At 42.3% G+C, this 14490-nt stretch overlaps 1 protein-coding gene across 1 annotated transcript in view; it reads left to right on the forward strand.

The window, feature by feature from the left end:
- AIG1 (androgen induced 1) overlaps positions 1-7649 on the forward strand; it is a 203317-nt gene extending 195668 nt beyond the window's left edge. The window contains exon 3 of the mRNA XM_029596511.1: positions 7022-7649. Within this exon, the coding sequence (XP_029452371.1) occupies positions 7022-7255 (234 nt within the window). The 3' untranslated portion in view covers positions 7256-7649. The remainder of the gene's footprint in view (positions 1-7021) is intronic.
- Positions 7650-14490: the final 6841 nt, after the last annotated feature.

Here is a 14490-nt window from a genome sequence, read left to right on the forward strand (position 1 = left end):
AATTGCGATGGAGAAGGTACAGAGAAGGGCTACCAAAATGATAAGGGGAATGGAACAGCTCCCCTATGAGGAAAGACCAAAAGGGTTAGGACTTTTCAGCTTGGAGAAGAGACGGCTGAGGGGGGACATGATAGAGGTGTTTAAAATCATGAGAGGTCTAGAACGGGTAGATGTGAATAGGTTATTTACTCTTTTGGATAATATAAAGACTAGGGGGCACTCCATGAAGTTAGCATGGGGCACATTTAAAACTAATCGGAGAAAGTTCTTTTTTACTCAACGCACAATTAACTCAACGCACAATTAAACGCTGGAATTTGTTGCCAGAGGATGTGGTTAGTGCAGTTAGTATAGCTATGTTTAAAAAAGGATTGGATAAGTTCTTGGAGGAGAAGTCCATTACCTGCTATTAAGTTCACCTAGAGAATAGCCACTGCCATTAGCAATGGTAACATGGAATAGACTTAGTTTTGGGGCACTTGCCAGGTTCTTGTGGCCTGGATTGGCCACTGTTGGAAACAGGATGCTGGGCTTGATGGACTCTTGGTCTGACCCAGTATGGCATATTCTTATGTTCTTATAATCCATTCCATTTCCTGGGAATATGCTGTAACTTTCTAAGAATCTTACCAAGACCCAGTAGAAAACTGGCAAACAGAATAGAGCAATGTGAATGTCCCAAACATCTCACTGAAGACTCAAACATTTGTTGAAAATACTGGAGGCCATTAACCATTTTAGAGCATCACATACTTAATGTTCACATCTCTTACATAAATGAAAAATTAAGGATGAGTTACAGTATGAATGTGACATCTATACCTCTTAGATCTCTACATCTGACAAGAGTTTCTTAACATAATCATTTGTTTTATTAAAGTTGGTCCTTCTGAAGTCCAGAACTCTTATCCTAATATAATTTGGTTCTTACTCAGCATATAGACTGAACCACATGGTATGCTGATCACTGGACTCTCAGTTTGATCCCTATAACAACTTCATTGACACAGTCTCCATTTGTCAGTACTAAGTCCAGTGTCACCTCTACACAAATGATGCTCTTCAGCTAGTTGCTTGAGAAATACCTCTTCCTCTTGCTTCTGTTTGATCTTGCAGCTGGCATACTTCAATCTATGCATGCTAGAATTGTGCCACATTAGCTGCATGTCTCCTTTGCATGCTATCCTGTAAGAGGGTAATTTTATAACAGCTTGTGTAGGACTGAAGTTTGTGTTGTGAAAGTAAATGCAGCTTCAGCCTGAATTTTCAAAACAGACTTATGAATGGAAATCCGTTTGAAAATCAAAGGGTACTCTCAGAACCCTGCACAGCATATGCGTACACATCTATGCCTGTTTGGGAGTTGGTGTAAATGTGTATGTGTACATGTTATGTTTTAACTTGGTTTGTGGGCCCTTGGGTCGTGGAGAGAACTGACTCGTGGAGAGAACTGACTCCACCCACAGGGAGGAACCCTGTGGGGACTCTCCACAACAGGCAGAGTCTCAGCAGTGATGGACACAGGAGTCAGAGAATGTTTATTATACAGCAAAGAGAAACCCGAGGAGCGGGTTTGTAACTCAGTCCTGGAAATAGAAGACCTGGGATGGATTCTCCGGTAGTGGTCCGCAGGGCGAGGTAACCCGGGGAATCCTTGCTTCTTGATAGGTCTGGTACGTTGTAACTCCGGTAGTGGTCTGCAGCGCGGGGTAGGCCGGAGGCAGATATGAGTAACTGGTACAAGACAGTGTGAATCCAGTAGTGGTCCACAGAGCGGGGTAACCCGGAAAGTAATTGCTTCTTAGTATACTTTGTAAGTTGGAGCTCTGGTAGTGGTCCGCAGAGCAGGGTAACCCAAGGATCCACACAGCAAGAAAGACCTGGTGATGTAGAGTAAGTCTTGTACTCATGAAGCAGTGGAGAATTCATAGTATCCGCAGCGGAGACCAGATGCAGGAGAGCTCACTTAGCTGGTGAATGTGAGACAGGCAGAAGAGACTCTCCGAGGAGCGGATAGCCCTGAGTGCAGCAAGGCCCCCGAGATGCGGGTACCTGAGGCCCTCAGACTGGAATGCAGGAACAGTGATGCGAAGCATCTCAGAGTAAGGAATTAAGCAAGATGGAATCCTTGCTAACTCGTAGGTAGGAAAGTCCGATAGGTTTAAATACACATAGGCAGTGATGTCATGCGGAGTGGACGTGCATAAGAAGGAGGCAGGCGCGCGCGTGCCCTAGGTCACCAGAATCAAGATGGCGACTGGGATCGCTCTCGTCGTCCCGGGAACGCCAGGGAGGTCGGCGTGCAGAGGCAGAGGTGGCCATCTTGGCCAGAATCGGAGCTACTGGGCAAAATGAGGTGAGCAGCAAAGGTCGCAGCCATCTGCGACTGGGCGCAACAGTACATTTACATGCATACTTTCAAAAATAGAAAGTATCAGGTGAATTTTCAAAGAAGTTACGTATGTAAATGTAATATAGCAATATAAAAAGCCATTACCCACAGTAAATGCAGTTAAGTGGCTACTTACATGGGTAAAGTGAATTTTCAATTGTGTAAAGCTTGTAAATGTTTTGAAAATCAGGCCCTGTATGCATAAATGTTTTCCTCGCTCCATCTCCATCTGTGGAAAAACATATTTCAACTACACATAAAAATACATATGAAATTGCTTCCGTGTATAGTTTTATGCATAGAATCCCCTGGGCAATTTTCTAAACCTGATTTATTTATTTAAAACTTGGTTTTATGCATGTAAATGCTTTTTTAAATCAGGCACTAAGAGGGCAATACTAGTTGGTTAGCTGCAAAGTCCTCCTCCGATACCTTTTGCCTGTGGACTTTGCATCAGTTTTCAAAGTGAAAGTCTGAACATACTTTCACTTGGAAAAATTGCTTATGGGAAAAGTACCTGCAGACACATGCACCTCCCTTTTCTTTCTAAAACAATGTGTGTACCTTTGAAAGTACAACAGTATACACATTGTTGCAATACCCATCCTAACCTCCTGGAATGCCTCCACTAAATGTGGGTAGAAGAATATGCTTTGTGGAAAAACATGCATACAGGGTGGGCAATTCTCAAAGAGTACATTTCCACAGGTAAAACTGGGTGACGCCATGAGAGGATGTGTCTGACGGGAACTCCTGCACGCTAAGACTTTTTTTCCTCTTACTGTTTCTTCATGGCCAAACAGCAGGGTAAGCTGCCGGAGGGGCCCATTCTGCTCTCAGTCGACCTCCCTGAAACAATCCACTATGCCCGAGTTTCTGCAGACTTCCCTATCTAAATTGTGACTGCCGCTGAGGGAGCAACGAAACTGCTGGAACTGGACGCGGATGTGTCCCTAGGCCCTGATGGTAGACCTCGTCCTTCTCCTCCCCGTGTTGCTTTGGCGCTGTGGAAGTGTAACCCAGGAGCTGGAGAGGATAACCCAGATGGGATAACTGGGGTTTCGCAGATGCCAGGGGAGAGCGAGGCGGCAGAGGTAGTGCAGCACATAGCAAATAGTCAGCTGCTGGTTACTGGAGATTGTTCTTTGATTAGCGGGGCTTCCCGCTGTGGAAATGTGTCGCCTACATCCACACAGTTTTTCTATCACTGATAAAATCTATTATCAAACCGTCCCCCATCGCTCTGGACAGCATTTGGTCTTTACTCTCCTCTATGGAACAATCCTTAGCTTCTTTGACTTCATGCTCTGCCGGATTCAGTCTCAAAAGCCCTTTGTGGAATCTCATTCTAAGGCAATTCAATATCTTCGGCAAACCACAGATAGGCTTTCCACAATCCAAGCTTCTTTTTTTTAAGATAAGAATGTGGTTTCCTGAAAAATTGAGAAGTTGGAAAATTCTGCTAGAGCTCTGAATCTCCGATTAGTTAATTTTCCTACTGTTTCTATGATATCTCTGGCAGAATTATTCAGAACTTATAGGCGAGAAGTTCTGGGAATTGCACAGGAAGCACGTCCATCTATTCAAAAGGCTTATTATTTGCCTGTTAGAGCCAATTCTACCAATAGTGATTCTGGTCGACTACTGGGGCCAGAGGGACCTGCAGACCTGAATATTTCTGCTCTGTTGGAGTCTGCAGTAGTGGATGAAGAGCACAGAGCATCTTTGTTGGTAACCTTTTCATCTTTTAGGGAATGTGATTTGGTTCTAGGCCCTTTTTTTCGTGCAACCCATTTACCTTTTATGGAATTTAAAGTTTGGGGTTTCCCTGACTTTTCAAGGGCCACCCAAGAGAGAAGAAAGAAGTTTTTCTATATGTGTAATAAGGTTGTTGGGTTGGGTGCAGATTAATATTGCAAGTTCTCTGTAAATGTCTGATCTTTTTTGCATCTGAGAAATATGTGTTTTTGAACCTTCACAGCTGTTTCTTTCTAAATTCTTGGATTTCGGGTAGAGGTGATTTGAGTTCTCATGTTTCCTGAGGTGGGAAAGGAGTGGGGTTTATGCCTAGACAGGGCATCCTCTTCGAAGATTTTGTATTGTTACTTTTTCCTATTATTCTCTCCCTTGTTTTTCTGGTCTCCCTCCTTCATATATTGGTCTATATAAGTACAGAGGTGTTATTATTGTTTAACTTGTAGATTTTTTGTTTTTGTTCTATATTTCTTGTACATCACCATCTATATTTTCTTACAAGTTATGCTTGTATTAATTTTTGTTAAATTATAAATAAAGTGAAAAAAAAAAAGAAAATTGCCTTCTAAATGGTTTCTATTATGTCCATATTTTCATCTCCCCTTGTGATGGCAATCTATAGATTATACCTTCATATATATTATACCCCTTAGGTTTCTTCTAAACAATCGTATAGCAATTCAGCTACTCCTTTCTCATTTTATATCTCAATGACTTTTATTTTGTCTTTAACAGGTACATTTGTTCCTTCCCTTTTTACCAATCTTGTCGTTTCTGCAGAGAATATACCCTACTATGGTCAGCTCCCAGATCTGATTATCACGGCACCATGATTCAGTGACTGCCTCCACATAATGGGGTAGATTTTACAAACTTACGCACACGCGTACTTTTGTTCGCGCACCAGGCGCAAACAAAAGTATGTGAGATTTTAATAGATACGTGCGTAGCCACGCGTATCTGTTAAATTCCGGGATTGGTGTGCGCAAGGCTGTGCAAAATCGGCAGCCTGTGCACACCAAGCCGCGCAGCCGGCCTCCTTCCCTCCGAGGCTGCTCCGAAATCGGAGCAGCCTAGGAGGGAACTTTCCTTCCGCTTCCCCCCACCTTCCCCTCCTTTCACCTACCTAACCCACCCCCCCCAGCCCTATATAAACCCCCCTACCTTTGTTGGAAGAGTTACGACTGCCCGAGGCAGGCGTAACTAGCGCGCGCCGGCTGCGCGATTCCCTGGCCCAGGAGCTGTTTCGGAGGCCTCGACCACGTCTCCGAAACACCCCCGGGCTGGAACCTCGCCTGCGGCCCCGCCCCCAGATGATGCGCCGCCGCGACACACCCCCGACACGCCCCCCTAGCAAAGCCCCGCGACTTACGCGCGTCCCGGGGCTTACGCGCGCTGCCGAGCCTATTCAACATAGGCTCGGCGCGCGCAGCGGGAGGTTGGGGCAGGTTTTCGGGGGGTACGCGCGTACCCCTTTGAAAATCTGCCCCAATGTTTTCCTCTATGGTGGCTTCTAATTCAGCAATTTTATTAGACTGCAAATCTTCAAACATGAATTTCTAAGTTGTTTTTTTATCTCTCTCTCTTGTTTCATATCTAATCCTTCCTACGAATTGCACCAATCACCTATTCACTATCTAACCAGCTCATTGAGCTTCCCAATCCACAGGTTTCCCATTCCCTTCCACGGCTTTAAATGATCTGCATTTTACTACTGCTTCAGTGAATTCACCTCCTATTACAAGACCCTTATCTATCTTCTCATTCCCATGACTTTATTGTGGTTTACATGTCTCCTGATTACCTGCAGGCTTTTGTCACCATCACCCAGTAAACCTAGCTTAACATGTCTATAAGCAAAGATACTTTTACCAATCCTTGTAAAATGGAACTTGGGTTTACTTATCAAATTTACAACACCATCTATGTAGATTTATAGAATGTGTCTGTCTCTTACCATGATTTTGCTTTACATGGGATTGATAGATGAGAACACCACTTTGCCCCTTCCTCTTTCACCCATACTCTCAGTACCGTGTAGTCTTTTTGTGTCCTTAAGGTCATATCTGGTAGGTGCCCCCATAAATAAGCAGAATGGGGTAGTGGTCAGAAGGCCTGATGAGTCAGCAGCCTTTCCATTATGTCTCAAATGTTGGCTTCTGCCCCGCAGCACATCTCCCTGGACAGCAGATCTGGTTGACAGATGAGTCCTTCTCTCCTGTGTAGAAGGGAATCATTACCAGCATCACGAATAATCCTTCTCTGTCTTTGTTGTGGGCCTCTGGAGTGCTCTACTCCCTCTATTCTGTGTATGGAATGTGATCCTCCTGTGATTCTAGGATTGCGCATTGGTTCTGTATCTAAATTGATGGTGATTCAACATAACCCGGTGAGGGCAATTTCTAAAGCCATTTCTTTGTGTAAACCTGTGAAAATGAACTTTTAAAAACTTGCCTACCCTTTTGTGCTGGTAAAAATATGTGCATTGTTCCACAATGTGCATACTTTTATCTGCATATATTGGGGGGGAGGGGGAGGTTGAGAGGTTGGTTCTGGAGAGGCAAAAATGCACATACTGTAGTTCTGACTGGAAGAAGTACTCAGAAAATGCAGGTGCAAATTTTTGTGGGTATATTTTCCAGGGGCAATGAAGGAGAACTACCCATATAAGTCTGCATTGATCACTGGTGCAAATCCTGTGGATAAAAAGTACCCACAATCTGTGCCCCAATAAGGACAGCTTGATTATTGAACCCAATATGGACATGATTTTCCACAGACACTGCAAAGTCATAGGAAGAAAACTGCTGGCATGGCTATAGGAAGCATGATGATTATCTGTGTATTTATCATGTCCTCCTTTCATTATTACAGGACCATCATCGTGAAAGAGGAGGAGAGGTCTTAATGCAGTCTGCCTTCAGGCCCTCCCAAGATGGAAGAAGCAACCATCCAACATCTCAGAGGACATCCAGACACTACTTTTATTTTTCCCCACCAATGATTCCATTACCAGTGCCTAAAGATGTACAGCAGTGGGTACCTTGGTGGAGTGTTAAATGCATCTGGAAAAACAATTCTTCTGCCAGTTTCCTATGTCCCAATTGATCATCATTGAAAGGCACCAGTGCAGTCACATATGATATTGGGACAGTACATCAGGTAACAGAAGAGTGCTAATGCCACATTCTCCTAGCTGGTTAGAGACCTAAACAGGCACACCCAGCAACTGACTGCCAGCATATCACTACAGCAGTGCAAGAGGGCCTTCATGTCCTGTTTATACCATCGAGCTCTCAGCTCCACCATCCACAGCAACCTTTTCCACAGCTGAGAACATGGCTCAATCAAGCCCACTGCATTTTGGAGCTAGAATGAAAAGACAAACACCTTCACCAACATGATGATTCATTTATGTATCTGTCCTTTATGTGGAATAAAACATGATTTTGCATTTATATACAATGTATGTAATGTATTTAATTTTGAGAATAAAATGTCACACTTTTTGAACTTCTGCGATTGTGTTCATATAAGGATTCCTTTTTTGTACTGATACTTTGTGTGTGGTGGGAATTGTATTGCACCTTCATTTTGTGTTTATAATATTTGCATTTATATACTACCTTCTGTTCTTTCTAGAACCAGTGCAACATATTTTCTATTAAGCACGCACGTAGAAATACAAGAATATGGTTACTGTGTTTGCTGCTATTAAAGGCAACAATACCTGTGCATCAATGTGCAATTAGTGTTATTCCAACTTTAGATGGATGTGGGTGAGGTGAGATTTATGTTAAATAGTCCAACAGTTATAAATTGGTTGGTAATATTCAGATCTCTCCATCTGCTAATGATTTGCACATTACAGAAGGCTTGTTATTATTTGCTTTGTGGGCATCAGCAATAGGTGAAGCATGCTTTGTAATGATGCACTCACTGTTCTGGAATAGTTTGCCACAAGGGCTCCAGTCTTGCCACGGGTACTGCCCTTATCTGCTGTTTCCCCAGCACCATCAATACCAGCACCAACAACTGTTGAAAATGCCTGGAGACCGAAGGAGCCGGTGTTAAAATAGGCGCCCTCTATAGGACTGGCACTTATAAAAGGCAATTTTCCAAGCCATTTTCCCAGGTAAATTGTATGGCAAAAAAGGTTTGGATAAGTTCTTGGAGGAGAAGTCCATTAGCTGCTGTTAATCAAGTTTACTTAGGGGCAGATTTTCAAAGGTTACGCCCTATGCATTGGGGGCTTCCATCACACATTTTCAAGGCACTTGCAACATACTTTTCTCTCATGGACTTTTTTTCTGTGAGACTTTTGTCAGGAGGGATAAAATATCGCAGGAGGCCCCCCCCCCCCCCCCCCGCGATATTGAGTCCCTCCTTCCATAAAAAAAATTGTGGCTTTGTGAATCTAGGCCTTACATTGTGAGCCCGCTGGGGACAGGGAAATACCTACAGTACCTGAATGTAAGCTGTTTTGAAGTGGCCGAAAAGCAGAATATACGGTAAATCAAATAAATAAATATTAGCGGGGGCTATTTGTGTATTTATACAGCCTGTATACATTTAGCAGTGCTGTAGGATCAATGCTGCAAGAAAGCAGGTACAGAGAACCTGTGAGAGATTTTATGCTGATTCACAGTAACAGCAAGACACAGAGACAGGGTTCAGCTCCTCTCCTTCAGTCAGCCTAATGGAAACAGCAAGGCAGGGGCTTGTGAAGGAGCAGAGCAATTGTTTTCTTCTTTGTTGTGTGCTTCCTAGTCTCACCCCCCTCTCCTCCTGTTGCCATAGTCCCCTTGTCAGAATCAGATAACTTTATTGGCACGAACAATTTTATATCTTACCAAACTAATGCCAACACCAGCAGGTTTACTGAATCTGAATCTGATGTGGGAGGAAACAAGATGGGAGGTTCTGGAGAAGGTAGCCTAGGAGTGGAGGAGGAGAAGGAGCAGGAGCAGACGCTCTGTGATCCCAGGACCCGAGGGCAGAGTGGAGAAGGAGCAAGGAACAATGGTACAGATAGGCCAGTAGGATGAGATACGCCATACCAGAAAGATTTTCTGCTCACATCTGCCACTTTCCTTCTGGTCCCGTGGTTTGCTGCTACCATGTGCTGCTCTGTAAGTTTGCAGGTAGTCGCATGGAGACCCCTAGGGGAAACAAGGCACACAAATGCTTCCTTCCTGTGAAAATAAGCAGATTTTTTTTTTAATTCTTTATTTATCAAATGTTTTATTTACAATACAAGTATCAACTTGCAACTGCAATTACAGATTTATGTAGCCATAGAATAAGAAAATATTATAATATTACAATCATTTTCCTATTACATATTCTGTATTTTTACAAGCAAAGAGAGAAGTATATCCAAATTAGAACATTTTTTAAAATAACTTAATATGAAATTTTGTAAGCTAATTCCCCAGTTACATTTATTTGCCATTCTTTTCAACCCCCAAAAGTGCTCTAAGGTGTTCAGGGTCAGTGTATTGATATCTCTGCCCATTCAATTTTATTGCGCATTTACAAGGATACCGGAGTATAAATTGATCACCTTTTTCAAGCACACATTTTCTTAAAGCGAGGAATCTCTTCTCCTGAGCTGAGTGGTCTTCACAAGGTCAGGGTAAATCCATACCTTATAACCATAAAATGTTTTTGACATATTTAAAAAAAAATAGCAGATTATTTCTAAGTCTTGTTGTTTTCTTAATAACTTTTTAACAACTTTTTCTTTTGCAGGTTTGCCATGTAAACTGTAGACAGTCTTATAGGGCAATGGATTCTTTGAGCTTGTATAAGCAAAATGTTTATAGTAATAAAGCTCTTTGAAATTCAAGTGAAGTGTGGTCTGGTCTGGTCTAATTACTTACTTCCCTCACCCATGCACCCCATCTTCTGCTTTTCTTATATATTTTGCTTCTGGGGCAAAGATTTAATTTTTGACTGACTCGCCAATTAGGTAAACTGTGATTCTTTATCACTATACTTAATTAAAGCTTCCTACTATTTAAGCCCACCCACAAGCTACCTGGTTTAGTTGCTCACTTCTTTAAACCTCCTCAGTCATGGCCATATTCACTTAACTGAAAACCTCTTATTTGTTTTTGTTGTGATTTTGTGTGTCTTTCTGTCCTGAATAGATTGCAATCTCCAAGGAGAAGGGACTGACCATTATGTGTCTCTGTACAGTGCTCTGTGCAACTGATGTATGCTATATAAATACTAACATAGTAAGCTTGCTGGGCAGACTGGATGGGCCGTTTGGTCTTCTTCTGCCGTCATTTCTATGTTTCTATGTTTCTATATGTTTCTATATGACTAATAATAATAACGAATGGTCAGTTTTTATGATAAGAGTCCCTTGCATATGAAGGAACATAATGTGGGGAGGTATTAAAATAAACATTCTTCTTTTAACACCTTTATTATTACCAAGGGGAACAACTCTTATGATAAGCATCTGGCTTCAGGCTCTAAGGAACAACTGAGCCAGATTTGGTTTTCCAAAGCTTGTTTCAAAACAATCTGTGCAAAACATGAAAACTAGAGTCAACAGATCAGGGCTCACTGGGCTGTTAATGATCTGGAGTTGCAAGAGAAAATGAAATGCAGAGCTGCCACTTCCTACAGGGAATATAGACCAGTCCTGGAGGAGGATCACCAGATCTACCTTTGGACCCTCTTGCCAGAACTTTATAAGCCATCTACTCTACTGGAGAATATGACTTACTTTACTTTCATACAAAAGATGTCAGTAGCTCTAGCCTTCAATCTCTATCAGGATGAAGACATCTCAACTGAATTACAAGGAATCTTTCAATGCCTGCAAATTCTCAAGCAATACAAAGGGGTTCTAGGCACCATGCACTTCTTCAAGTCCAAATCAAGATATGGAAAACACCATATTCAATCACATCAGTGACGAAGACCATAGATATAAAGTACCAGATTAAAAAAAGGCCACAATATGAGAAAGTCCAGTTACCACATAACTCACTGATTATAGAGTCAACCATGAAGAAAGTCAAGAAAAATAAAGTATTTTCGAGCACACCACCTGGCAAGGACTCAAATATTCTGGACAACATTGGAGCAGTTATCAGGGAGCTACTCTGCAGTCTAGGACTGAGCCCTATCAAATTCAGATGATCCAATATCTATACAGTAATCTGCAACAACTACAAGCTATTGCACAAAACCTGTCGGAACAAGAACTGACACACTGTATTCAAAACACTCTGAGTCTCTCTTTCTGCTCAACTGCTATATCAAAAAATGAATATAGAAGGCAAGGAGTATATTTCATATGGGACTACCTTTTAGCATATCTCTTTAAAGGCCTTGTTAGAATCATCAAACCCCACCTTAGCCTCCTAATAATTCTTTTTTTTTTATTTTTTAAATAATTTTTACTAATGCAAATAAAAACTTAGCTGAAAGATCTGCAGCTGCTACTAGTTTTTGACAATTGAACAACTCCAAATAGAAGGGAGATTACAGTTATTCAAACACTACTGGAATTTTATCATTATGGACAAATGAGTTTGAATATCATAAATGTGGATATTCCCTCAACTTTCAGAAAATTCCACCACAAAATCTCCCATATTACCAAAATCATTCACAAGTATTGACACAATGGGGATAAGGTTTATAGTCATGATGTTTCCTGATTCCAAAGAAATTGGGGGATCTCCAACCCATTTTAGATCTACGGAATCTCAATATGTAATTAAAAATTGGAGAAATTCAAAATGATTACATTAAGCACAATTTTACCATTGCTTCAACAGTACAACTGGCTGACTACACTAGACCTAAAGGATGCATATGCTCATATAGCAATCAAAAAACACCAGAGAAAAATATCTTTGATTCACACAGCACAACAGCCATTACCAGTATAGGATCCTCCCCTTCAGACTAGCTGCAGCCCCAAGGGTCTTCACAAAATGTCTAGCAGTAGTAGCAGCAAAATTGACAAGAGCTTGGCTAATATCGAGCTTGGCTAATATCGAGCACCTCTTACAAAAACTTTATAAAAGATGTAACCAACATCATTGCATTTATGCACAGCATTGGTCTTGTATTAAATTTCCAGAAATCATCCCTAGTACCAAAGCAACACATAGAATTTATCTGCACAAGGCTCGATATAGTGAAGAGCAAAGCCTACCAAACATCACAGAGAACATCCAGCCCGCAAGCATTTGTAAACAGCATAAAAGGAGTTCAGAGCATAACAGCAAGAAGATGCATTAAAATCCTGAGACGCATTTCTTCAACAGTCCAGGTTATACCTGTGGTAAAGCTGAACGTTACGTTTGCTTAGTGGCACCTAAGACAGAGGTATTCAGACTGGTTCTTGGGGGCCCCCCAGTCAGTCCAGGCTATCTCTAATGAATATGCATGAGATTCATTTTCATATATTACCTCCTATGTATGCAGATATTTCTCAGGCATATTCATTAGGGATATCCCGAAGGGGTTCCAACTTGGTGGGGGGCCCGAGAACCGGTTTGAGCACCTTTGACCTAAGGAACCATTGGGTCCAGTAATTGTGGCTTGCCCTAAGGGGAGGTGCTCCCAGACCCAGACAGGTTTCATGTGGACTTTTACAAAACGTTTCAGGTGGGCTTGGCCCCCCTCCTTCTCAGCTTATTTAATACTGCAGAACAGGGCAGGTATTGTCATGGCACGCTGGCTGATGCCATCATTTTTCATATTTATAAAAAGGGAAAAGGTAATACAGAATGCAGCTCTTATTGACCCATTTCTCAAATTAATTCTGATATAAAAGTTTTAGCCCAGATTTTTCAATTGTATCTGGAGACTTATATGCCCGAGCTGGTTCATAGTAACCAAACTGGATTTTTAAAGGGGTGGGTATCCATGGCAAACACTCCACAACTTTTTCATATCTTGCAGGGGCAGGCCCCATTGGTATCTATGGAATAATAATTTCTCTAGATTCCAACAAAGCCCTTGGTAGGGTATATTGGCCCTATTTGTTCACTACACTAGAAACTTTGGGCTTCCAGAGAGATTCATCGTCTGGATTAAAGTGCTTTATATCAAGCCAAGAGCCAGATTGCTCATGAATAGCTCTCTGTCACCCTTTTTCTAGATTCAGCATGGACCGCATCAGGGTTGTCCTTGTCACCCTTATTTCACTTTGCTATAGAATCCTTTAAAGAGACCATTTGGAAAGCGAGAGCCATTAAAGGGCTTATGGTGGGTGGACTTGAGCATTAAATTTTGGTGTAAACAGATGATGTGCTGTTATATATCATGGACCCCTCCACATCCAGCCCTGCTGTCATGGATATTCCCCACCAATATGGGGAATTGTTGGGTTATACTGTTATCTATTCCAAATTGGAAAATTTTCAGTTGGGGCCAAGCAGATAAATCCTTCAGTGGCTATTCCTTTTTAAAGTTGCCAGGATGGAGTTTACTTATCTAGGAATTAAGGCAAATCTAGTAGGGGTGTGCAACAGGGACAGATTCGTCACATTCAGTATTCGTATTCGTCGGGACCCAAATCCATTGCATCCGTTTTCGGGGAACCCCAATCCGTTCATTAGTTACATTTATATTCATTTCCCAAAAAAAACCCCGGTGCCATTAGTCGACCCCTGTGACATAGTAAGGGCAAAGGCTATCTGCGCCATTTTAAATACTAACAGCCAACGGCCCGAGTGAAGGAGATTGCTCCAGGACCCCCGCTGGACCACCAGGGACTTTTGGCAAGTCTTGGGGGGGGACCCCTGACCTTACACACCACACTTCCACGGGCTTTTATGCTCGTGGCACTGGCCGATGACGTCAGCAAATCCGGCGAACCCTCAGCTGTTGCTGGATAGTTCACGGGTCTCACACTCCAAGCTTCCTTCCTCTCTTGCTGCCGATGATCCAGATGCTTCAAGTATTACTGCTGCCTTGGGAGAGGGGCAGCCATGATGTCATCTAGCTACAACTTCAGTGCAGCTGGAGTTCCTTTAACCCTTCCGGTCTGGAGCTCTAGCTATGCAGGGGGAACACAGCTTTTTAGGGATAGTGAGATATCCCCATCAAGGGAACCAACCAATGAAACTTCACCTGACTGGACTCCCAGCAATGTCTTCTCTCCAGGTAATCTAAGTTTGCTAGATGCCTCAAAAGTGAGAAAATATGTATCAGTGGAACCAATTGCTAATGTAGATAAAGCATCAGGGAAGGTATAAGCTTTCCCCTTCTGTTTGACCATGAAGTCAACAAATAAGAAAAACCTTTATGATGAATAAATTAAAAGTTAGGAGAGCCTGTAGAATGAAATCAGGCTTCCT

Source organism: Rhinatrema bivittatum, chromosome 3, assembly GCF_901001135.1.
Source record: "Rhinatrema bivittatum chromosome 3, aRhiBiv1.1, whole genome shotgun sequence".
Taxonomy (NCBI): domain Eukaryota; kingdom Metazoa; phylum Chordata; class Amphibia; order Gymnophiona; family Rhinatrematidae; genus Rhinatrema; species Rhinatrema bivittatum.